The sequence below is a fragment of the Nicotiana tabacum genome, chromosome 4, assembly GCF_000715075.1.
Source record: "Nicotiana tabacum cultivar K326 chromosome 4, ASM71507v2, whole genome shotgun sequence".
NCBI classification, from domain to species: Eukaryota; Viridiplantae; Streptophyta; class Magnoliopsida; order Solanales; family Solanaceae; genus Nicotiana; species Nicotiana tabacum.
Window position 1 is genome coordinate 137412757 of NC_134083.1, and position 25167 is coordinate 137437923.

The window sequence follows — 25167 nt, forward strand, 5'->3', positions numbered from 1 at the left end:
AAGGATCTGGGCAGATTGAAGTATTTTCTAGGTATTGAGGTCGCTCAGTCTAGCTCAGGTATTGTTATTTCACAGCGGAAGTATGCCTTAGACATTCTTGAGGAGACTGGAATGATGGGTTGCAGACCTATTGACTCTCCTATGGATCCGAATGCTAAGCTTCTGCCTGGACATGGGGAGCCTCTTAGAGACCCTACGAGATATAGGAGGTTGGTTGGCAAATTGAATTACCTCACTGTGACTAGACCTGACATTTCTTTTCCGGTGAGTGTTGTAAGTCAGTTTATGGATTCTCCATGTGATAGTCACTGGGATGCAGTTGTTCGCATTCTTCGGTATATAAAGTCAGCTCCAGGCAAAGGATTACTATTCGAGGATCGAGGCCACGAGCAGATTGTTGGGTACACAGATGCTGATTGGGCAGGATCACCTTTTGATAGACGTTCTACGTCTGGATATTGTGTTCTAGTAGGAGGTAATTTGGTCTCGTGGAAGAGCAAGAAACAGAATGTAGTTGCTCGATCTAGCGCCGAAGCCGAATATCGGGCCATGGCTATGGCGACGTGTGAGTTAGTTTGGGTCAAGCAGTTGCTCAAGGAGTTAAAGTTCGGAGAAATCAGCAAGATGGAACTAGTGTGTGATAACCAAGCTGCTCTTTATATTGCGTCAAATCCGGTGTTCCATGAGAGGACTAAACACATTGAGATCGACTGTCACTTTGTTAGAGAAAAAATACTTTCAGGAGATATTGTTACAAAGTTTGTAAAGTCGAATGATCAACTAGCAGATATTTTCACTAAGTCTCTTACTGGTTCTCGTATTAGTTACATGTGTAACAAGCTCGGTACATATGATGTGTATGCACCGGCTTGAGGGAGAGTGTTAGTTTATAGATATGTATAGTGTAGTCTTGTCCCACATTGGAAGAGGATTAATATCTCCTTGTAGTGTATAGATATAAATAGGGACCTCTTGTATTATATTTATCATCCAATATTAATAACATATTTTCTCCCGTGCCTTCTCACACAAACCATATAGTGACCTGCGCAATCTGCATACACAACCATTAAACTCCCCCTGAGCAATAAAACCAGGTGGTTGCTCCATATAAACTTCTTCCTCAAGATCACCGTGGAGAAAAGCATTCTTAATGTCTAACTGATAAAGAGGCCAATGACGTACAACAACCATGGACAAAAAGAGACGAACAGATGCTACTTTAGCCACGGGAGAGAAAGTATCACTATAATCAAGCCCAAAAATCTGAGTATATCCTTTTTCAACAAGACGAGCCTTAAGCCGATCAACCTGGCCATCCGGGCCGACTTTGACTGTATAAACCCAACGACAACCAACAGTAGACTTACCTGCAGGAAGAGGAACAAGCTCCCAAGTGCCACTCTCATGTAAAGCAGACATCTCGTCAATCATAGCATGTCGCCATCCTAGATGAGATAGTGCCTCACCTGTAGACTTAGGGATAGAAAAAGTGGACAAAGAAGATATAAAAGCATAATGAGGTGACGACAGGCAATGATAACTTAAACCGACATTGTGGGGATTAGGATTAAGTGTGGATCGTACACCTTTGCGGAGTGCAATTGGTTGACTAAGAGGAGACAAGTCCGCAGTAGGTGCAGAATCTGATGCGGGGCGTGATTCACCTGGGCCTGATGCTGGATGTGGACGACGATGATAAGTCAAGAGTGGTGGAGCTGCAGAAGGTTGAACTGGATTATGTGGAGGAACTGAAGCTATAGGTGGTGGAGCTACAACTGGAGCTGTAGGTGGTGGAACCAGAGCTATATGTGGTGGAGCTACAACTGGAGCTATAGGTGGTGGAGCTACAACTGGAGCTGTAGGTGGTGGAGCTGGAGTGACTGAATCTCCAAAAGATGAAACTGGTAGTACCTCAGAAATATCTAAGTGATGACCTGAACCTGTGAAGTATGATTGAGTTTCAAAGAAGGTAACATCAGCGAACATAAGGTACCGCTGGAGGTCAGGAGAGTAGCATCGATATCCCTTTTGTGTTCTCGAGAAACCCAGAAATACGCACTTAAGAGCATGAGGAGTTAACTTATCTGTTCCTGGAATAAGGTTATGGACAAAAGACGTACTTCTAAAGATACGAGGTGGAAGAGAGATCAAAGGTAAGTTGGAAAACATGACAGAGAATGGAACTTGGTTCTGGATAGCTGAAGATGGCATACGATTAATAAGATAGCAAGATGTAAGAACTACATCCCCTCAAAAAAGCAACGGAGCATGAGATTGTATGAGTAGGGTAAGAGTAGTTTCAATAAGATGTCTATTCTTTCTTTCAGCTATCCTATTTTGTTGAGATGTGTACGGACAAGATGTTTGATGAATAATTTCATGAGATTTCATAAACTGCTGTAATGGGGAAGACAAATACTCTCGGGCATTATCACTACGAAATATGCGAATAGATTCCCCAAATTGATTTTGAATTTCAGCGTGGAAGGTCTGGAAAATAGAAAACAGCTCATATCGATTTTTTATCAAAAATATCCAAGTGCACCTGGAATAATCATCAATCAAACTGACAAAGTAGCAGAATCCCAAGGTGGAACTGACCCGACTAGGACCCCAAACATCTGAATGGACTAAAGTAAAAGGTGACTCTACTCGATTATCAAGACTCCGAGGGAAATGGGAGCGAGTATGCTTACCGAGCTGACATGACTCACACTCTAGAGCTGACAAGTGAGATAAACCAGATACCATTTTCTGAAGTTTTGACAAACTGGGATGTCCCAACCGTTTATGTAATAAATCTGGTGAATCAGTAACATGACAAGTTGTAGAAGGAAGACAAGATGTGAGTCCATGTGATTTAGCAAGGATAAGGTAATAAAGTCCGTTTGATTCACGCCCGGTACCAATGATCTGCCCGTACTGCGTTCCTGTATAAAAACATGGTCATCAAGAAATAAAACAGCGCATTTAAATGATTTGGCTAAGCGACTAACAACTATGATATTAAAAGGATTATTGGGAACATAAAGGACTGAATCTAAAGGTAAGGAAGGAAGTGGGCTTGCTTGACCTATTGCAGTTGCCATGGTTTGAGACCCATTGGCCATTGTGACTTTTGGAAGAGATTGAGAATACGAAATAGTAGTGAAAAGAGATTTGTTACCAGAAATATGATCTGATGCACCTGAATCAATGACCCAAGATTCAGAGGATGAAGATTGGGAGAAACAAGTCACGCTATTACCTGTTTGAACAACAGAAGCTATCTCAGAAGATGTCTGCTTACATGCTCTGTACTGAAGGAACTCAATATAATCTGCTAAAGAAACCATCCGACTATTCAAAGCATCGGTTCCCATGTCGCTACGAGATGTCTGCTTACATGCTTTGTACTGAATGAACTCAATATAATCTGCTAAAGAAACCATCTGACTATTCAAAGTATCGGTTCCCATGTCGCTACAATTTGTAGTAGTAGGGTTAACTTGAAATAGTAGAAATAAGTAACTCCGGTGAGAAAACTAAAAAAATAGCTTGAAAACACTGGTTACAACAGTAAAAACAGAACACTGTTCTGCGCCGGAACACTGTTCACGCCGGAATCTACTGTAGCTAACGGAAAAACTCAAAGTTATCGGAATGAAACAAAACCAGTGAGGGTAGGATCGGAATTACCAAGCGATCCTACTGTTCAACTGGAACTTTTTCAAAATCTGCCCGGAACAGTGCTCACGCTCCGGCGCGTGGGTCAGATATCGCCAGAATTTTTTTTTCCAGGCGCGTGAGGGCGCGTGGACGTTTGTTTTCCGGTGGGGTTGACTGGGTTTGGTCACCGGAGCCTGAGGAGTCTTGTGGTGGTATTGGTTTTTGCACAACACCAACAAAAAGTGATTTGCTTACGGACAGCCTTCTAAGTCGCCGGAAAATTGCACGGCGAAGAGGTCTTTCTTCCCGGAAGTCGCTGGAATGATGCACAACGACGGGTTTCTCACTAACGCTCTAATACCATGTGAGAAAGCACAGGAGAAAATATATTATTGATATTAGATAATAAATACAATACAAAAGGTCCCTATTTATAGCTATACACTACAAAGAGATATTACTGTTCTTCCAATGTGGGACAAAAATACACTATACATATCTGTAAACTAACAAATCACATTGATAAGCTGGAGGTGCAAGGGCAAACGACCCCAAACTCTGAAAAAATCAAGAAGGAAATCATAGACTTGTATCAAAAGTTGTACGCTGCTGAACCTGAAATATGGAGGCCAAATTACAATCTTGATAGGGGGACCTTTCTAACAGAGGAGGAACGTTTATGTTTACAAAGAGAGTTTGAAGAACAGGAAGTGGTGGAATGCCTCAAGTCCTATGCTTAAGATAAAACACCAGGACCCTGATGCCTTCACCATGTGTTTTTTTTCAGAAATGCTGGCCAAACAGTCAAGGAAGATGTCATGTTGACCCTTAAGAATTTGCACTCTAATGAATACTTTGAGAAGAATGAGGCTAGATAACTTAAAGATTTTAGGCCAATTAGCTTGATTGGAAGTGTTTACAAGATTATAGCCAAAGTCTTAACTGAAAGGCTGAAGACTGTAATTAATAAGCTTATTGGAGGTCATCAAATGGCTTTAATTAACAAGTTCATTGGAGGTCATCAAATGGCTTTCATAAAAGGAAGACAAATCATGGATGCTTCTCTTATTGCTAATGAGGTGGTTGACTCTAGACTCAAAAGCAAAATCCCAGGTGTTCTATGCAAGCTGAATATAGAGAAGGCTTACGACAATGTCAACTGAAAGTTACTCCTGAGATTAATGTCTGATATGGGCTTTGGAACTAAGTGGATTAACTGGATCCGTTTCTGTCTTAGCACTGTAAAATTCTCTATCTTGATTAATGGCTCACCCCAAAGTTTTTTCTCTTAGAAAGGGGGTTAAGGCAAGGGGATCCTTTATCCCCCTTTTTGTTTTTGATGGCAATGGAAGGGTTGAATCAGATGATCAACACTGCAAAGTCAAATGGATGGATCAATAGGTTCAAGGTGTCTAACAGACAAAAACGACTCTATCATTTTCATTTTCATGGGAACTCAACCAGAAGAGATGCTTCATCTCAGACTGATATTAACAACCTTTGAAGCTGTTGCAGGCTTACATGTTAACTAGGGAAAGAGTAAGCTATATCAGGTAAATAAAGTTCCAAATATACAGAATTTGGCTAATATCTTGGAATGTGGAATAGAGAACCTACCTACTAAATATATAGGCCTTCCTTTGGGATCCAAAAACAAGTCGTAAGAATTCTGGCAAGGGGTGATTGAAAGGAGTGAAAAAGGACTTTCAACATGGAAGAGTCAATACTTGTCACTTGGAGGTAGGGTGACTCTGGTGAATAGTGTCTTAGATGCACTGCCTTCCTATGTGATGTCCTTATTCCCAATACCAAGTAAGGTGAGGAAAAAGATTGATTCCCTAAGAAAAAATTTTATTTGGCAAGGAAATAGTGAGAAAAAGACTATTCACTTAGTCAAATGTGATACTCTTTTGTGTTCAAAGCAGGCAGGTGGTTTAGGTATCAGAAACCTAAAGGCACAGAACAACAGTCTCCTTGCAAAATGGTTATGGAGGTATAATTTGGAGGAAACAACTTTATGGAGAAGGGTGATACAAGAGAAGTATGGCCATGGAGGACCTTGGTGCACCAAACCAGTATCATCCCCATATGGAGTCGGTGTATAGAAAACAATTAGGTGACAATGGAGGTTCATTGTTGATCATTCTAGTATCAAGGTTGGAAATGGAAGAAGAGTTCTCTTCTGGTGTGACACATGGTTTGGGCACATTTCTCTAAATGATTAGTTTCCAGACTTATATAACATTGCTGTGAACCCAAGAATTTCAGTAGCAGAAGCAAAATCCACACTTGGGTGGAATATTGTTTTCAGAAGGAACTTAAATGACTGGGAGTTGCAAAGTGGCAGAATTCTGGCAGACTTTAGAAGCCTTCCAAGGTCTCACAGAAGAGGAAGATGTTTTAATGTGGAAGGGTCACAAATCAAGAACCTTTTCAGTGAAGTCTGCTTATCATTTCATCAACATTACTTCTAATCCTACTCAAGGATGGCCATGGAAACAAATTTGGAGGGCCAGGGCGCCAACAAAAGTCTTATGCTTCACATGGTTAGTAGCAATGGAAGCTGTTCTAACTCAGGATAATCTTATTAGGAGAGGAATTCAGCTACAAGCTAGGTATAGTCTTTGTGGCAAAGATGGGGAGTCAGTTTCCCATCTCTTTATACACTGTCCAGTCACTACTCAACTTTGGCATTTCTATCTTAATTTGGCTGGAATCTCATGGACAATGCCCAATAACACTGCATCTCTTCTAAGTGGCTGGAACAGTGGAGGTGCAAATATTAAATAGAAGAAATGGTGGAAAGTAGTTCCTGCTTGCATCTGGTGGGTCATATGGAAGGAAAGGAATGCTAGAGTTTTTGAAGATAGGCCTAGCTCTTACCAGAAAATTAAGCTTAATTGTTTTTTGTTATTTCATTTTTGGTGCAAAGAGAGCTATAGGGAGGATGTACATTCTTTACTAGATTTGCTAGAAGAAATGTAATCGAACAGAATAGGCTACGTAGTCTCAGATCTTTTGATTCTGAATGTGGCCCACACAATCTCTTGTAAATATTTTACTCTTTTATAAAAAATGTTACCATTATAAAAAAAACAATGTTTCATTAAGAAAATCCAAGTACATCTGGAGTAGTCATCAATGACACTAACAAAAAAACAAAATACAAAGTGGAACCAACTCAAATAAGGCCTCAAATGTCAGATGTCACTAAAGAAAAAGAAGAATACTTTATTATCAGGACGACGAGGAAACTGGGAACAGGTGTGTTTCCAATTTGATATGACTCACACTTCAAAATAGACAACTTAGACAAACAAGATACCATCTTTTGAAGTTTGGATTAGCTAGGATGTCCTAGTCATCAATGGAGTAATTCCGGAGAATCAGTAACTGGGAGTAGAAGTGCTAGCAAGGGTGAGGTAATAGAGTCCTTCATCACTGGTGCCAATCACCTGTGCCCCATCGCTGTCGTGTGTGACTATTGGATCATGGAAGAAAGTTACAGAACAGTTTAATGTACGACTTAAATGGCTAACTGATATAAGATGAAAATGGATTACTAGGAACATAAAGTACATAATTTAAGGTTAAAAAAGGAAGTGGTGTGACTTGACCAATTCTAGTTGCCATGGTTTACCATTAGCCAATATGACTGGTGGAAGAAACTGTCAAAAGGAGATACTAGAGAAAAGTGATTTGTTACCCAATATTTGTAGTGTTCTAAAATACAAGGGCATTAAGCTGGGTGTTTTACCCGACACAGGGCGAAATTGAGAGGAAGCCCTAAGGATATTTAATTTTAATATTTTATAAATTAATAAGATAAGCACGTAAATCACGAAAAAGCAAAATTCCAGCAAATTACATGGTTGATCGATGTACGAGCTAAATCAAACACGCAAAATGCAATTAAAATAATGTTTCTGAATTTGTGGCATTAAGAGATAATTAGTTATATTGATTTTGTCAAGTACAAATGATGAAGTAAATTACTAGCCATTGTTGTTAAAGGCTAAGAGGTGCATAAACTTAAAAGACATTTCGTCTTGCTTAGACAGCGATTTAGTGCATGCCCAAAGGCGCTAAGGCATGTGCCCTAATCATCCAGGGTTCTATATCGGCTTTCTCTTTATATATATGTGTGTGTATATATACATTTATGTTGTTTTTGTTAAGCAAACATAATTATTTGATTTGGAGTATGAAACTAGAGATTTAGTAAAAGAAATTAGTCAGTAGACCTGATTTAGAAACTTAAAAAAGTATCGATGCCTTTGACTAGAATGTAAAAATGATTTTTGAAGTTCATTTACATGAGTTTTGTTTGATATACTTGCGTAATAGTTGTTTGTGCTCAAGTTGGTTTTTAAAAAAAAAATGTTGTTTGTGCTTTAGTTAGTTTCTCTTCCGTTGAATATATATATGTGTGTGTGTGTGTGTGTGTGTGTTTTCTTCATTTGCATCTTTCATCCTTAAAGCTCTTGTTTTAGTAGAGCTTTGCACTAAAAGCTCCATGGAAATTGGTGCATTTCTATTTTTCACCTTTAGCAACACCGTTACATGCTAATCTTTTCTGAGTTTTTTCTGCAAATTGTCTGAACATAGGAGGATTGCAATATTTTTGCTGGGAAGCTTCTCAAAGCTTGTATTTCTTCACCAATGTGCAAAGGCATAGTGAAATCGTCTATTTTTTAAAATTTATTTTCTGATCTTAACCTACTTTTTATTTATTATCAGGCTAAGTAATTTACTAATTTTATTCGTTTTGATGGTCTCACCATATCTGTATAAACAGATATAAAACAGTTACCCGCAGGTACACAGAGAGAGAGGGAGGGAGGGTTATTACTATTTTTTGCAGCAGTGAAGATAATCAGAGTGTAATTCAACTTTTTGGCCCGAGGGCCAAGATATGTCTTCTATTTATCCATACAACTAAGATTGGCTGAAACTCAAAAGTACATAAGAGTATCATGTCTATCTGAAACACATCAGATTACATTGGAATTTGTTGGGTTTGAGTTCTTATTTACTCTTCCATTAGTTATCTTATTCCTTAGTGTCAATGTTGTTTCATGTTGATAATAGCTGGCTCAAAGTAATGACGTTCTTACTATATTCCAGGATGGCACAGTTGCTTATTTTGCCACAGAAGTTCAAGTTATCATTGTTATTGCTGTGTAAATGCTCTATGCAATCGCTGCATCCTTTATACAGAATTTGCCCATATTAAAGGGAAGTATGGATTCTGCAATGACTGTTTAAAGCTTGCTTTACTTGTGGAAGAAAACATGGATGTTGATTCTGAAGGGGTATGGATGACAATTATGCCTTTATTTCTCAAACTACATGTGTCGCTACTTATTAATTGCTGACTGTTGTTATGGAATGTTATCTGTGCAACTCATGGGAAATTGACAAAATTCAATAAGTCAATGTCTAGAGCTCTAAGCTTCACAGTATGACAATTTAGAAAAGCAAATACGTTTGTCTTTTATTCATAAGAGAAGGAAATAAAAGCAAAATATTGAAGTTGAAAGTTTCCAGCGTTAACAAGAGAAGAAGGATGTATGCATGGGACTATCATTAGCTAAATTTGAGGGGTGTTGGGTTGAATAGTCATGTAGTTGGTTCCTAAAATTTTCTCATGTTAGGCTTCCTGTCACTTGAGCAAGTGTAGTCTATCGAGCAGCATGGGAGGTGATAGTTGTTGTAATTGATGACTTGTGTTACACCGTCTATTTAACAGCCAAATTAAGCTTGGTAATGGTATTGCTCTAGAAAGAGCTAACAAAAGGGGTATGGCTATAGTGATTAGCTAGTTTTGCACCTATTAGATGGAGCAAATTTTTCAGTTAAATTATTAGGTAGAGCAATTATTAGTTGGTGGCAAAACTCTTCCATTGTTCCCAGGTTGCATTTGGAGGCTACTGAAGGAAGCTACCAAAGTAGAAGTGAGGTGACAATAGTTATAACTAACTATTGTGATTCACCCTGTATTTAGCAACTCCGCAATGCATGCTTAAATATGATATCCTTCAAAGGAAAGTTTACACACTATGGAGATGAGCTAAGAAAGTGTTATGTATGATAATGCCCATTTTCTGTTGACATGTTAATGTTGATCAGTTGTCCTGAATTTTACCAGAAGAATGAACTTATTATTTGTAAATAGGCACCTAGGTGCATATGCAGAATTACACAGATTACTGTCTCTATCAAGAAAACAAGTTGACAAGTAGATTTTGCATGGATTTTGCTTCTCTCTACTCATTGCAATCATCTAAATGGTAACATGCATTTACAGGAGTCTTGTTTTATTATTGCTATTATCTTGTTTCTCTCTTTTGCTCATATTTTTACCTTCTTCTTGGTAAGTATTTGATTGTCATTCCTGTGTGAATGGTTATTACATTCCAGGAAAGTGTCAACCTTAGAGACCGGGAGACATATGAAGGCCTGTTTAGAGAGTATTATGAAACAGTCAAGGAAAAAGAAAGATTTGACAAAAGCAGTCTTTTTGCTGCTAAAGATCGACTGAACAGGGACAATGAGTACCAACCAACCTCTAATTCAGATGAAGGTAGTGAAGAAGTGGATGAGCAGCTGGTTTCTGACTATGAAGGTTCGAATGATGGGAAACCTCACAAGCGAGGATGTAAAAAGAAGAGATATAAACTTCAGCAACAAAAATTGCAACGAAAAGTCAAATCGAAGAAAAAGGAATTTGTTGGATGGGGGTCAAAAGCTCTAGTTGACTTTCTTCAGTTTATTGGTCAAGATACTAGTGAAACATTATCCCAACATGATGTGTCCTTACTAATAAATAACTATGTAAAAAAACATGATCTTTGTGATCCAGTAAAAAAGAGGAGGATAATTTGTGATGCTAGATTACAAACAGTCTTAGGTAAGAAAAAGGTTAACATAGGCAGAATATATAAGCTCCTTGAAGTACACTTTGCCGAAAATGAGGAGAATTCGGAAGAAGAGGAGCTTGATGATGTTCTTGAAGAAAATGACAGGGAAATATTGGTGGCTTCTGAAATGGGCAAAAAGTCAGATCCAAACAAGAAACTGACAAAGAAGTATCTTACTCCAGCTCCGAGTCAATTTGCAGCCTTGGTCCCTGAAAATATCAAACTTGTCTATTTGAAGAAGAGCCTGGTGCTGGAGATGATCAAGCTGCTGCAATCAAATGAAAACAAGATTATAGGAAGTTTTGTTCGGGTGAAGTCAGATCCATGCGATTACAGCCAGAGAAACTCTCATCAGCTTGTGCAAATCACAGGTTGTTTTAACAAACGACTTCATAGTTTGGTTAGTTTTAATTAGTTGCTGACACTTTGGTAGAATGCTATGCAGAAGTCTGAAAAATGCATGATGAGGATACTTTCTTTCCCAATTTTTTGCTAATATGATATCAATTTTGACTAGGTTGTTCCCATATTTCCTTAAGATTGTTTGCTTAGTATAATTTGTATTTTCATGACATGGATAACTTGTTCAAGCATCTTAACTCTTTATGACTGCACTGCTAACTTTGAAGCTTAATGGCCTCAAGGTTGAGCCCAATCCACTAGTGATATTGTCCGTTTTGGGCTTTGGCTCGCACAATTTTAAAATGTGTCATTAGAGTTTTAAGGCTTGCTTCCTTATATACCCAACATTTTTTCCGTGTTTTGTCAATGTGGGATTTGCCTAGAATGTCACATACACCCCCTTAGGACTCAGTGTCCTCACTTACATTTGCCCCACCATCATCTCAAAGATATGGGATTCGCCTAAACTCACTTGAATTGAGATTTGCCTCACCATCACCCAAGGTTGCAAGAGCCAACCCCTAGTGATAGATATTATTTGCTTTGGGCCTTAGCCAGGGAATCATCTTGTGTATAAATACGATTCTTAATTGAATTGTAGATCCGAATAAAGAATTTGCAGGTTCCCTCTCTATATTTCTCTCTGTTTACACTGTCCTTGCAAAATCTGTTCAAGAACTTTTGTTCTTCTTGAGTTCTTTAGCATCTCTGTTTGTTCTGGAAGTGCTGAGAAGCCATTGCACAATACAGCTACGATTAAATCCGTCCCCCAAGATTTAGATAGAGGGTAATGAATCAGCTAGCTTTTTTTTTTCTCTCTATTTGAAATTAGATCTGGACCCTGGTCTACCATTGGCCATGGCCCACTCCAGCTTATTGGCCGCTAGACCTAACCCTTGTGAAAAATAGTTGTCTTTGAGAAGGTAAAGCTTGAAACTAAACTGACACAAACCAAAGATTGAAGCAATTTAAATAATTTTGGGAAAGGATTAATAAGAAAAAAATCATAGAGATGTTATTCTGGTCCGACTTATACTTAAGACCATTATCTTTTGTTAAGAATTAGAATATTATTAATATTATAAGATCCTATTCCTTGTATATATAGCAAAGGTTTAGAATCCATATAAGTATGTAAATAGGAATAGGAATTAGTAGACTTATCAAAAAAAAAAAAAAGGAATAGGAATTACTAGGAGTTACTTTTCTTTTCTTTTTAGGATTACTTGCATACTTTTGTTTCCTTTTAGGATTACTTGTAAACACTATAAAAACCTCAACATGCTTGCGGGAATAATCATGCAATTCATTCTCAGATCTCTTCGTTCTTTACATCTTTCTTAAGACCTGAAGTTTTCCATACCGATATTGCTTTGCATTATCAGGCATCAAGCAAGGCTCAATTGGTAAGGGCAAAAATGAGACTTTTCTTCAAGTTTCAAATACGTTCAGAGATACTTGCTTGAGCATGCTTTCAGATGATGATTTTACATTGGTATCCTCCTTGATCTCAAGTTCTATCGCTTTAATTGCCTTCTAGAACTTTTACAGGATTCAGCATAGGACAGAGCATCTACTCTTTGTAAAATTTTAAGTTGTTACGTGTGTTCCTGTGTGCTTAAGGAGCCTTCTTGGCTGTCCCTTAAATGTATTTTTACTTTTGGCATTTCCTTGTCAGGAAGAATGTGAAGATTTAAGAGAGAAGGTGAAAGCTGGATTACTTAAAAAGCTTACTGTGGTAGGTGCTTTATTGCCTTTTATTTGATATATTTATTACTTTTAATCTTAATCCAGAAACCTTTTAATGTGTGAATGTCTTATTTAGAAATTTTCACCCAAAAGAAAGTTGAATCATCTGAAAAAAGAAGTGCTCTTTCCAGTTACACCTTAGAGAAAGTGTGGTTCCCAGCCTCATCTCTATTGCTCTTAGCGCTATAAATTGGTATCTCAAATCACAATGGAGAATCCAGGAATAGCTAAGTGATTTACAATCTTTATTCGATTCTAAATCCTTGTGTTGTTTTTTTTGATAATGGTAACAAATTTTATAAAAGAGTAAAATATTTACAAGAGATTGTGTGAGCCACATTCAGGCCCCAAAAGATCTGAGACTGCGTAGCCTATTTTGATCGATTACATTTCTTCTAGCAAAGCTAGTAAAGAATGTGCATCCTCCCTATAGCTCTCTTTGCACCAAAAATGAAATAACAAAAAACAATTAAGCTTAATTTTCTGGTAAGAGCTAGGCCTATCTTCAAAAACTCTAGCATTCCTTTCCTTCCATATGACCCACCAGATGCAAGCAGGAACTACTTTCCACCATTTCTTCTGTTTAATATTTGCACCTCCATTGTTCCAGCTACTTAGAAGATATGCAGTGTTATTGGGCATTGTCCATGAGATTCCAGCCAAATTAAGATAGAAATGCCAAAGTTGAGTAGTGACTGGACAGTGTATAAAGAGATGGGAAACTGACTCTCCATCTTTGCCACAAAGACTACACCTAGCTTGCAGCTGTATTCCTCTCCTAATAAGATTTTCCTGAGTTAGAACAATTTCCCTTGCTACTAACCATGTGAAGCATAAGACTTTTGTGAGCGCCCTGACCCTCCAAATTTGTAGTAATGTTGATGAAATGATAAGCAGATTTCACTGAAAAGGCTCCTGATTTGTGACCCTTTCACATTAAAACATCTTCCTCTTCAGGGAGACCTTAGAAGGCTTCTAAGGTCTCCCAGAATTCTGCCACACTTTGCAACTCCCAGTCATTTAAGTTCCTTCTGAAAATAATATTCCACCCATGTGTGGATTTTGCTTCTGCTACTGAAATTCTTGGGTTCGCAGCAATGTTATATAAGTCTGGAAACTGATCGTTTAGAGGAGTGTGCCCAAACCATGTGTCACACCAGAAGAGAACTCGTCTTCCATTTCCAACCTTGATAATAGAATGATCAGCAATGAACCTTCATTGTCCCCGAATTGTTTTCCATACACCGACTCCATATGGGGATGATACTGGTTTGGTGCACCAAAGTCTTCCATGGCCATACTTCTCTTGTATCACCCTTCTTCTTAAAGCTGTTTCCTCCAAATTATACCTCCATAACCATTTTGCAAGGAGAGGGTGGTGAGGTAGTTTTCAGTCGTGGTCTCCAAAGTCACATCAAATATTAAATCTACTTGCTATTGTCTTCATTTTGGTTCGCTAGCCCATACTGCCTAGCAAGCTGTCCGCTTCATTTTTGGCTTCCTTTTCAAAGAAAAACATGTCTGACTGTAAAATAACAAGGTAATGGAGGAATTTATGTGTTAAGAATTTTGTTCATACTAGTTAGAATCGAGTGAAGATTTTAAATTCTAAATCCTTCTCGTATTATGAATGATGTAAAATGAATCTCTACTTGTGGGGAGGGTGGTGAGGTATTTTTCAGTCGTGGTCTCCCGAGTCGCAACAAATATTAAATCTACTTGGTATTGTCTTCATTTTTGGTTCTCTGTCCCATACTGCCTAGCAAGCTGTCCACTTCATTTTTGGCTTCCTTTTCTCTTAGATAGTTAGTAGTTCTGTAAATAAATAGAGTCCCACATGGAATATGATTATTATATGTATTGCGTATTGTAGATTTTTGAGAAGAAGAAAAGACTTCTTGTATTTTCGTGTATTTTTTAGTTTTTACGTCCCTAAGCAAATGCATTTATACACTAGGTCCTATGACTATTTTAGGAAGAAACTAAATTACTGTCAATTTACATGAATAAAATCAAATCTCAATCAGAATCAAATCTTTTCTAATAATTAAGCCAATCAACACTCCCTCTTAAGTTGGTGCAAAGATGTCGCACATGCCCAACTTACAAACAATGTATGAAATGTCCGTTTGTTGAGACCCTTGGTAAACACATTGTTTTTCCGATGGCACATGAAACACACTCAAGACACCATTTGTAATTTTTTCCTTGATGAAGTGTCAATCAATTTCCACATGCTTTGTTCGGTCATGCTGGACTGGATTATGAGCTATACTTATGGCAGACTTATTGCCACAGTACAAGGAAAGTTTTCCTTTTTCACAGTCTCAATTCCTCTAGTAGCTTTTGTAGCCAAAAGCAGTTCGCAAATACCCTGGGCCATAGCTCTATATTCTGCCTCCGCACTTGATCTAGCAACTACACTTTACTTCTTACTTCTCCAAGTAACCAAGTTTCCTCCTACGAGCGTACAATAACCAGATGTAGATCTTCTGACATTCAGAGATCCAGCCCAATCTGCGTCTGTAAAGGCTTCTATTTGGAGGTGATCATGTTTGGAGAAAAGTAGACCTTTCCCTAGAGCAGACTTCAGATATCGCAAAATGTGAAAGACAACTTGCATATGAGAATCTCGGGGATCATGCATGAACTGACTCACCATGCTAACTGAATAGGCTATGTCTTGTCTAGTGTGGGAGAAATGAATGAGTCTTCCAACCAACCTGTGATATCTCTCCTTATCGACCGACTTTCCAACTCCGCTTTGTAACCTATGATTGCTTTCAACGGGCGATTCTGCGGGTCTGCAACCTGTCATACTAGTTTCTTTCAAGAGATCCAGAATATACTTCCTCTGAGAAAAAAAGATTCCTCTTTTTGATCTAGCAACCTCAATTCCTAAGAAGTACTGCAATTTTCCTAGATCCTTGATCTCAAATTCATGTGCCAACAACTTCTTCAATCGGGCCATCTCCTCTTTGTCATCTCTTGTCATTAATATGTCATCAACATAAACTATGAGAAGAGTGAGTTTACTCTTATGATGTCTTATGAAGAGTGTGATCAACATTGCTTTGTTGGTAACCAAAGGAAATCATTGCTTTGCAAAATTTGTCAAACCAAGCTCTAGGAGATTACTTAAGTCCGTACAAGGCTTTCTTCAATCTGCATACCTTTCCTTGACTTTGTGCAGTATCAAATTCAGGAGGAATTTTCATATACACCTCTTCTTCTAAGTCTCCATGAAGAAATGCATTCTTTATATCAAACTGTTGCAAGTCCCAATCAAGATTAGCTGCACAAGATAAATGGGTTCTTCACAGTGAAGACCCATTTGCAGCCAACCAACTTCTTGTCTGATGGTGAAGTGATAAGTTTCAAAGTCTCATTTTTTGACAAGGCCTTCATTTCTTCAATCATAGCTGCTTCCATTTAGGATCTGCAAAAGCTTCCCTCCAATTCTGGGGAATAGACACAGAAAATAGACAAGATAAAGGCTCTATAGGAGGAGGACAAAGAATGATAGGAGACAAAATTAGATAAAGTATGTTTGATGGTGCAAGATCTGACTCCTTTTCTGTGAGCAATAGGTTCATCTAGTAGAAGAAGGTTCAGCTTCGTTAGATTGCATGATGGCTTGTTCTACTCTATTTCTCCTTGAGTAAGTTTTCAAATCAGGCCTATCCAAACGCCCAATAGTCTCCCTTTGAATTCTTTCCCCAATTTCACTTTCCCATGTGACAATGTCATCAAGAGGTCCAATAATGAAACTAGGTAGAATCACCTCTTCCTCCTTACTACTCTCCCCCTAAAGAGGTGATGAGGTAATACTGAAATAGAGCTCAGATTCTCAAAAAGTAACATCTATGCTAACAAAAGATCTCCTAGAGAGAGATGATAACATTTGTAATCTTTATGTGTCGGAGAATACCCAATGTAAACACATTTTATAGCTCTAGGATCAAGTTTCCCAAAATTTCTTGTGTGGACAAAGCAAACACACCCAAAAGAACAGTATATTCATTCTTACCCTTTAAAGCTTCTAGAGGACTTTGAAAATTGAGGGTTTTAAGTGGTGAAAATTGAGGGTTTTAAGTGGCATTCTATTGATAAGATAAGCAACCACTAGAATAGCATCCCCCAATAAGGTTTTGGTAGATGCATGGTGAACATAAGAGATCTTGCTACTTCTAGCAAATGCCTATTTTTTCTTACAACAACCCATTTTGTGCACTAGTGTAAGGACAACTAGTCTGATGGACTATCCTATTGGACTCCCAATAAGCACAAAATCTTTTATCCATGTATTCGCTGCTAATTGCCAGTTCTTAAGATTTTATTTTGCAATCAAACTGAGTATAAATCATCTTATAAAATGACTGAATACAAGAGAAAACTTCACTTTTGGCTTTTAACAGATATATGCAAGTCATCCTAGTGCAACAACCGATGAAAGTAACAAACCATCGACTACTAGACAAATAAACAGTTTGGGTAGGACCCCCTACATCAAAATGAATAGTCATAAACAGAGTTGTGCTTCTATTATCACTCACAGGATAAAAGTTTCTGGTATGCTTGGCATATTCACACGCATCACAGAACAAAGATTCAAATGGAGTCCTTGAAAACAAACCGGGATATAACTTCTTCAAAACAAAGAATGATGGGTGTCTTAACCGTCTATACCGCTGTATTATTTCTTGGTTGACATCCTTCCTTTCCCCAAAAAAGGCTTGACCCGAGTTTTGAATTCCATCTAATATATACAAGTTATCATGCGATCTGCCACTGCCAATCTTTTTCCGTGTTCGAAGATCCTGAAAAATACAATGATTGGGAAAGAACTCGATTTTACAGTTTATAGCTTTGGTGATGGCACTAACAGATAAAAGATTGACAGGGAACTCAAGGACATGGGGCACGTATGATAGTTTAATATTAGGAGTACAAACGACAGAACCTTTTCCAAATATAGGTGTTAAAGAACCATTGGCTATTTTAATATTATCTCCTTTGAGACACGGAGAATGGTTTTGAATGCCTTTAAAAGAGCTTGTCATGTATCTATTTGCACCAGAATCAACAATCCAAGAATTAAGGTGAGCAGCAAAGGCAATACCTGATTGCACATAATTGGACTGCTAATGTTACCACATCCAATCACACTGTTGACAAAGGCTTTAAACCAACTTTATCTAAAGGGTTCTGTATCCAAAGCATTTCACATCTGGACTGAGCCATAACCCCGTACTTTGGTTCTACACTAGATCGAGATACTACACTTTGGTTCTTGCTCGTCCATGATATCAGATTTTGACCAACAAAGAAGCAGTAGCCCTACCCTGATGTTCTATCAGTTCTGGATCCAGCTCAATCAACATCCGCTGAGTATGCATGTGATCGCTTTACTACTTGCCAAGGCCAAGAGCTCCTTTCAAGTAACACAGGATCTGTCTTAATGCTGCCCAATGTTTGACTGTAAGTGCGGACATAAATTGACTGTGATAATACTAACTGCATAGGCGACAATTAGACAGGTCATTGTGAGGTAGTTCAATTAAAACAACTAACCTTCTCTATCCTTCCGTATCATTAAAAGGATCACCATCATTGTACATTAGGAACCATCGGTGTGCTATATGGTTTGGCTCCCATCTTTTCAGCTTCTGCAAGCAGATCAAGTACATACGTTCTGTTGAGACAAGATCCCTTTCTTGCTTATTGTTACTTCTACTCCTAAAAAGTATTTCAGCTGGCCCAAATCTTTTGTATGAAACTTGGCATATAAGAACAACTTGAGAGAAGAAATTCCTGTAAAACCATCTTCTTTGTTGACAATATTGTCAACATAAACAACCAGAGGGATAGTACCAACCGTTACTGTACTGACTGAGACTTAGGCAGAAAGCTTGATTATTCCCTCAAAGCTTGATTGGGAAAATATAGCTATTACAAAGTGTACATATTTGGTAAGTGTATAATTACATAATAAAATCCTAATCAAATCCGTAAGATCCCTAATCAAATAATCATGATTCTATGCCAATCACATAACATCTCCTAATCAAATTATCATGATTTTATGCAAATCACATAATATCTCAACAACCAACTGTTAACCATCTATTGAAGACTGAGTTGTCGCATTTGCTCATCTTCGATCCAAGTTCTTGTACTACGTCGCTAAATTTGCCAAACCGGGACTCTGCTTCAAACCATACAAAGATTCTTTCAAATGGAAAACTTTCTCGTACTCCCCTTGATCAACAGACCAGGTGGTTGCTCCATATACATTTCCTCTAGGAGATCACCATGGCAGAATGCATCTTCTATGTCCAACTGGTTTAATGGCCAGTTATGGGAACTGGGAAGCAGCTAGGGAAATAAACAAGGGAATATAAGTATTAGTTGTCATCTTCATATGTTATATGGATAAGTTTTTGTAAATGAACAAGACAAGACTTGGTTCAGAAGTGCATTAATTGAAAGTATTAAAGATAGAGTAGAACTGAAAATGGAACATATTATTCACCACAACTGTTTAAAGTCAGCTGAACGATGGGATTGATTAGTGGGTAGATAGGATGGTGACTCTTGCCCATGTGAAAGTGAGGCAAATCTCCTCCTTTACCAGTGTATGAACCTTTCTTTGTAGTTATATTTTCAATATGTGGGGAATCCTTCTATATTTATCTCATTACAAAGAAATGATAGGTGTTTTGATTGGAGGAGTTCTTTAGAGAAAATTAAGCTTAACTGTATTTTGTCCTCTCATTTTTGGTGTAAAAATTTGTGTAGATGAAACTTAGACTTCATTACAGTTTTTACAAATCTCCTCCTTTACCAGTGTATGAACCTTTCTTTGTAGTTATATTTTCAATATGTGGGGAATCCTTCTATATTTATCTCATTACAAAGAAATGATTGGTGTTTTGATAGGAGGAGTTGTTGTAGAGAAAATTAAGCTTAACTGTATTTTGTCCTCTCATTTTGGTGTAAAAATTTGTGTAGATGAAACTTAGACTTCATTAAAGTTTTTAGTCCTTTTAAGAAGAATCTTGGAAAGATATAACTAGGTCTCTTTTTTTTTTTTTTTTTTTTTTAATGGTTTCCAGCACACGCTTTAGTGCTTTATGCTGATGAATATACTGTTACCTTTATCAACAACAAAAAAACAAAAAACAAAGCATAAATCACTGAGTTTGGCACAACATGCATATTCATATATATTCCAGATTTTAGAATTACCATAACCCTAGATACTGCTTTGCAGGTGGAGCTCGAACAAAGGGCTAGAGTTCTCCATGAGGATATCACAAAGCATGTACAGTTACAATCTTAGTAAAATATTCTTAAAAATCATGGTAGTTTATTTCGCCCCTGCTTGAATGCGGCAGGTTCTAGGCTTCTAGCTGTATGTACTTTTTACCTCTACTGTTGTGAGATTACAGGATATGATCATGCAAAACAGATCACAATATCTTAAGCTCTTGCTCTTTTAATTTGCAAGCTCCCACTGACGCTATGTAACTTCTACTTTAGACTGGTTCACAATCTGCTTTGTAAGAGTTAACATTCCCCTCAACTTTTTAATTTTTAAGACTCTGGGTTTCGTTTTCAGTAAGTTCCATCCTAATAACTTGTACGAATATGCTTTTATATATCTATCCATGCATAAATGAATATCTTAGCGGGGAAAGGGAGATGGTGAGAGAGTGACTTTCTACATGTCTACGTTTTTTGATGTTTTCATGTTACTATTTTCTATAGCTTGCATATTCCTTTATGGGCCTGATGCTCTACATCCAACCTTCAGGCATGCCTTGTATGGTAAAATATCATTGTAAAGCACCAGATAGAAAAGGCTTTATTATCTCCACAAGTATCAAGCACCTTTTGAATTCTACCAGCTTATATTTTGCATGTTTCCACTTTCCTTGACTTTGTTACTTAAGAGCTCACAGCGCAGTTATATTTGTGCAAAGTAACATGAAAATGCCAATGCCAACTGTTTATTGCTATATTATCATCAATGTGTTTTGCAATAGATATCTGATCCCACCTTTGTTCTTATTGGTTTTTTTACCCCTCCCCTTTAATGTCAGTGGATTGCTCGAAAGCTATCTTTGTTGGAGAAACTCATTGATCAAGCAAATGAGAAAGGATGGAGATACCAATATCCTTTTCTGCCCTGTCCAAACTACAAATTAAAGGGATAACAGCTGTATGTTTTCTGTAATAGAGTAATTTAAAAAAAAATAAGGTCGGAAGATTGGCTTGGAGTTGGAACCAAAGCTTCTTGTGATCACTTGCTGGTATGACTTTATGTGGATCATTGTTTCTATTCACTGTTTCTCGTCATTCTTTCCCTCCTTAGAGCTTGAGGTGTGGCTCAAATCGTCTAAACAAGGAAACTGTTGCCTTAACCCCTTTTGTCTTTACATTTTGTGAGTATATGGAACAAAAAAAGCGTCTAGAGAATCCATCAGAACAGTCGCTATTGCTACATAATTTTCCCAGAGTGACTCCTGATGTAGCAGAGCTTGAACCTTTGGCTGAGCACAAGATCCATGACGAGCAGGAGCATCAATGCTTACGTGAGACAACCCCTTCCAAGGTTGTCAATGGTAAACAGGAAGATAGAGAAACTTACTCAGGTATGATTATATTCTAGAGGTTAAGAACTTGATGAATTTCTTTTTCTTTAGTGAAATTTTTCTGTAGCCTCATAAGAAAATTTGTGAGCTCTTATCTAACCTTTACTAGCTCTCATCTCAGCGGCACCAAAGAAGACAAAATGTCCATCGATTTTGAAATTCTTACCTTGATATTTGAGTTCCATATTTTCTTTGTAATATTAAAACCAATTACAATATATTGTTTTAGGTAGCTCAGATTAGCAAGATTGAATTGATTTAAAGTTGTATTTGCTCATATGTATATAGTTTGTGTTTTACAATTTAAAGAAGCTTCTATCCCCTTGACAATCTTTTTGCCGAACATTTGGTTATTTGCATAGAACTAGACAAGTGGAACTCCAAGTTTAGCAATCTTTAAAGCTGTTTTTCCTGTTGTGTACAAAATGATGCGTGCAGTGGGTAACATTGAAGCATTTTCAAACTTAAATTACAGAACCAATTTGGAAAATATTCTATGTATTTTTTGTAAATAAAAATCGTTTTTGTAACATACTTTTCTAACTTTTCAGAAAGGAACGCACAGCAGTATCATGCATACTCTCCAGAAGAAAAGGCTGAAATTAATGTTTTAGAAGAGCCTCATCAGTTCACAGCAACTGATCCAAACAGATCAAAAACATCCTTACTGCAAGAAATCTCAGAGCTTAAAGCAGCTTCTCAAATTGAAGTAGACGCTTCGCTTAGCAATAATGATCAAAAGGTAAATCAGCAACTGTATGGTAATATGGCACCAACAACAGTAGAAAGTCAGGAGCTGGAAAGGATTGAAGTTGTTGATTTGAGTAGTGATGATGAGGCCAAATTGGGTGTTGTAGCTGATGATCCAGACATGCGTGTATGGCATATTTCTGGCCAAAATGAAAAGTATTCACTGTCATTGCTTCAACGTTGGGTCGAGAAGACTCCTTCTGCCTGTAAGTTCAAAGTCTGGAAAGAAGGTCAAAGTGAAGAAAAGGCTATCTTGTTGAGCAAAGCTATAAACCTGGTTTTACCACGGAAATAGGCGTCAAGATACCAGTAAAAGTATCGAATCATATGAGAGGTATTTTGTACATAAGAACTCTGATCAAGCTCGCATTTTCATGTCTCTTATGTAGATAATTATAGCAAGTCTTCCAACCATCTTTCTACATGAACCGTAAGATCTGCCTGTAGGAAAATTGTTGCAAGTGTCTATAGTGAGTGCACAGGTGAGGCCAAGTACATACCAGATGCAAAGATATCACCATATATACAGTTTGTGTCACCTAGCACTGATAGAGGAAACTTTTTTCTTCTTTTCTATTTTCCTTTAGTACATTACATGGTCTAATCTTCTCTTATTTAGATACCAAATGCTGCAGTCTGCATCTAACAATGTGATGGATCATAGTTTATTCAACAATGCCTTGCGAAAACTTGGGCAGATTTTGCCTTTTGTGTAAGTGGGAGTGTACCAAATGAAGATTGTTCATGTAATTATCAGTTGATCCTGACATACCCTCCAGGTTATGAAACAGCTTTATTTTTAAGTTTGATATCAATGAAGAGAAGAAGTACTAGTTCTCTTGATTATGAAAAAGTTGTTGGCGTTCGTTTGAAGTTTTCCCAAAGCTGAGTTTGTAAACTCAGTTTAGACGTTTATTGTGTAAGTTGTTTGGGATCTATTGCAACAAGAGAGAAGGTAGCTAAACCTTTCTTAAGCTCCAAAACTCGTTTTCCCCACCTTTTTCTGTGGATCAAGTGCTTACTCTGAGCATGGACTGGTAACATGAATTTGAGTCTCTAAGAAACTCTGAAACTTAGATAATTCAAGAAAGAATTCAAGAACTTCATGCTCTAAATTCTTGTCAAGATCCTGTTAAGAAAAAAACGTCTATTAAAGTGTTAACCTTCAACAAAGAAATTAGAACAAGAATAGATAAATAAGAACGTGACCTCTAAAAGAGCCTCTCTACCTCTCTAGGTAGGGGTAAAGTCTGCGTATACACTACCCTCCTCAGACCTTACCTATTTGTTAACCTCTAAAAGAGTAACTAAAGACAACATATAAAAGAGTAAGTTTATAATCATCTTCTTTTAAAACCAAAGATATCAAGAACGAGAAATGTTTTACCCCCTAAGTATGAAACGTGCAAGATTGAAAGATAAATCCCAAGAAGACAACACTCAAAAGTGCAAAGAACAACACTTAATCAGCATTTGATAGATTATCCAACCCCGAGCAATCTTAGTTATTGGTGGGGGAGGATCGTTTGGTAGGATTTATTAGGGAAAATATAAATGTACTGGCTTTGGTATTATTAATCCCTTATTTGGTAGTGTTTTTCAACCTATGTATAACTAATACTTGTATTAGCTATATACTCTTATACATAGCAAACTATGTCATTAGCAATACCATGACTTTTAATATACGGATAAGCATGAGATAAACTCTATCCTATAAAGTTTGTATCCAGAAACCAAAAGGAAAAGAAGCAAAAAATAATAAAAATTACACATTAAAAATGTTCTTTTTTGTCCTAATCCTCAAATGGCTAAAATTCAGAAATAACCATATTTACAACTGATAATTGAAAAATAGCCATAGTTTCAAAAGTAATCGAAATTTCGTCACTTTTCATGTGAAGATAAATCTGAACAAAAATACTATTCAAAATCCGAAAAATATTCTAGCATAATATGCTGGAGTTCGAATTTTTTACATGCGAACTTCGAACATAACATGCTGGAATTTCATAATGTGCTGAAGTTTCAACATAATATGCTGTAAGTTCATACACATGTGCTCCAATCTCTAGTATATTATGTCGGAACTTTCCGTGTTGCAGCAAAATAGTGACTATTTTTCAGTTTTTCAGTGACTTTACAAACACTGACTATTTTTTAATTACCAGTCCGAAAACTGGCTAGCCAGTGCTATTTTAACTCTTGAAATTGATTATTTGGTCTCTTTCAATCTTCAAAGTAGCTCTCACTTTCCTTGGCAAAGAATTAGTTTCCATGAAGAAGGTAGAAGATTTCATGTGAAGGCTGAGTTAGCCAAGAGGTCAGCTGTGCAGTTGGCTTCCCTATAGCAGTGTGAGAAAGCATAGTTGCTTCATTGTTTTCTTCTCCAGCTATTCAATTTGTAATTGCTTATAGCCATTTTCCAAACACCAATTCAAGCCAATAAAGATTGCCTTTGCCTCAGCTATGTTGTTAGTGCATATGTCAAAGAACGAGTAAAAGGCCATAATCAAATCTTCCCCCTCCTTCTGTTAGGCCAGGAATACCTTTGTTGCACCCATCCGTATTAAGCTTAAGCATGTCATCCATTTAACTGGAATAATTTTAAGGATAGTTTTACTTCTTTCCACCGCATCCATATATACAGAACTATCCTTCCAAAACCTTTAATACACCAAATAATAATCCAGCATAATTAATCTCAATATTACTAATCTTACTAATACACCATATTCAGTACTATTCTTATACATCCTACAAATGACTGTGAACAACTAATTTTTGACCACATCAAAATTTTATACTATTTTTAGTGTAAATATTTATTTTAGGTCGCATCTTGATATTTTAAACTTTTATCTTACTTTTAATAGGTTTTATTTTAAAATATATATATATATATATATATATATATATATATATATATATATATATATATTAAAAACTACAAAAATATTCACATTCTTAGAGTATAAGATTTGTTCAAAGAAAAATTCACAAGTATATATATATATAGTCTAAGGTTAGTT

General features: G+C 37.1%; 1 protein-coding gene across 1 annotated transcript in view; it reads left to right on the top strand.

Annotated features, from left to right (window-relative positions):
• LOC107826003 (uncharacterized protein At5g08430) overlaps nucleotides 1-22938 on the top strand; it is a 45743-nt gene extending 22805 nt beyond the window's left edge. Inside the window, exons 5-12 of the mRNA XM_075252501.1 lie at nucleotides 8779-8966; nucleotides 10075-10945; nucleotides 12362-12471; nucleotides 12655-12714; nucleotides 20002-20052; nucleotides 20834-20904; nucleotides 21171-21385; nucleotides 21937-22938. Of these exons, the coding sequence (XP_075108602.1) occupies nucleotides 8779-8966; nucleotides 10075-10945; nucleotides 12362-12471; nucleotides 12655-12714; nucleotides 20002-20052; nucleotides 20834-20904; nucleotides 21171-21385; nucleotides 21937-22430 (2060 nt within the window). The 3' untranslated portion in view covers nucleotides 22431-22938. The remainder of the gene's footprint in view (nucleotides 1-8778; nucleotides 8967-10074; nucleotides 10946-12361; nucleotides 12472-12654; nucleotides 12715-20001; nucleotides 20053-20833; nucleotides 20905-21170; nucleotides 21386-21936) is intronic.
• The last annotated feature ends 2229 nt before the right edge of the window (nucleotides 22939-25167 follow it).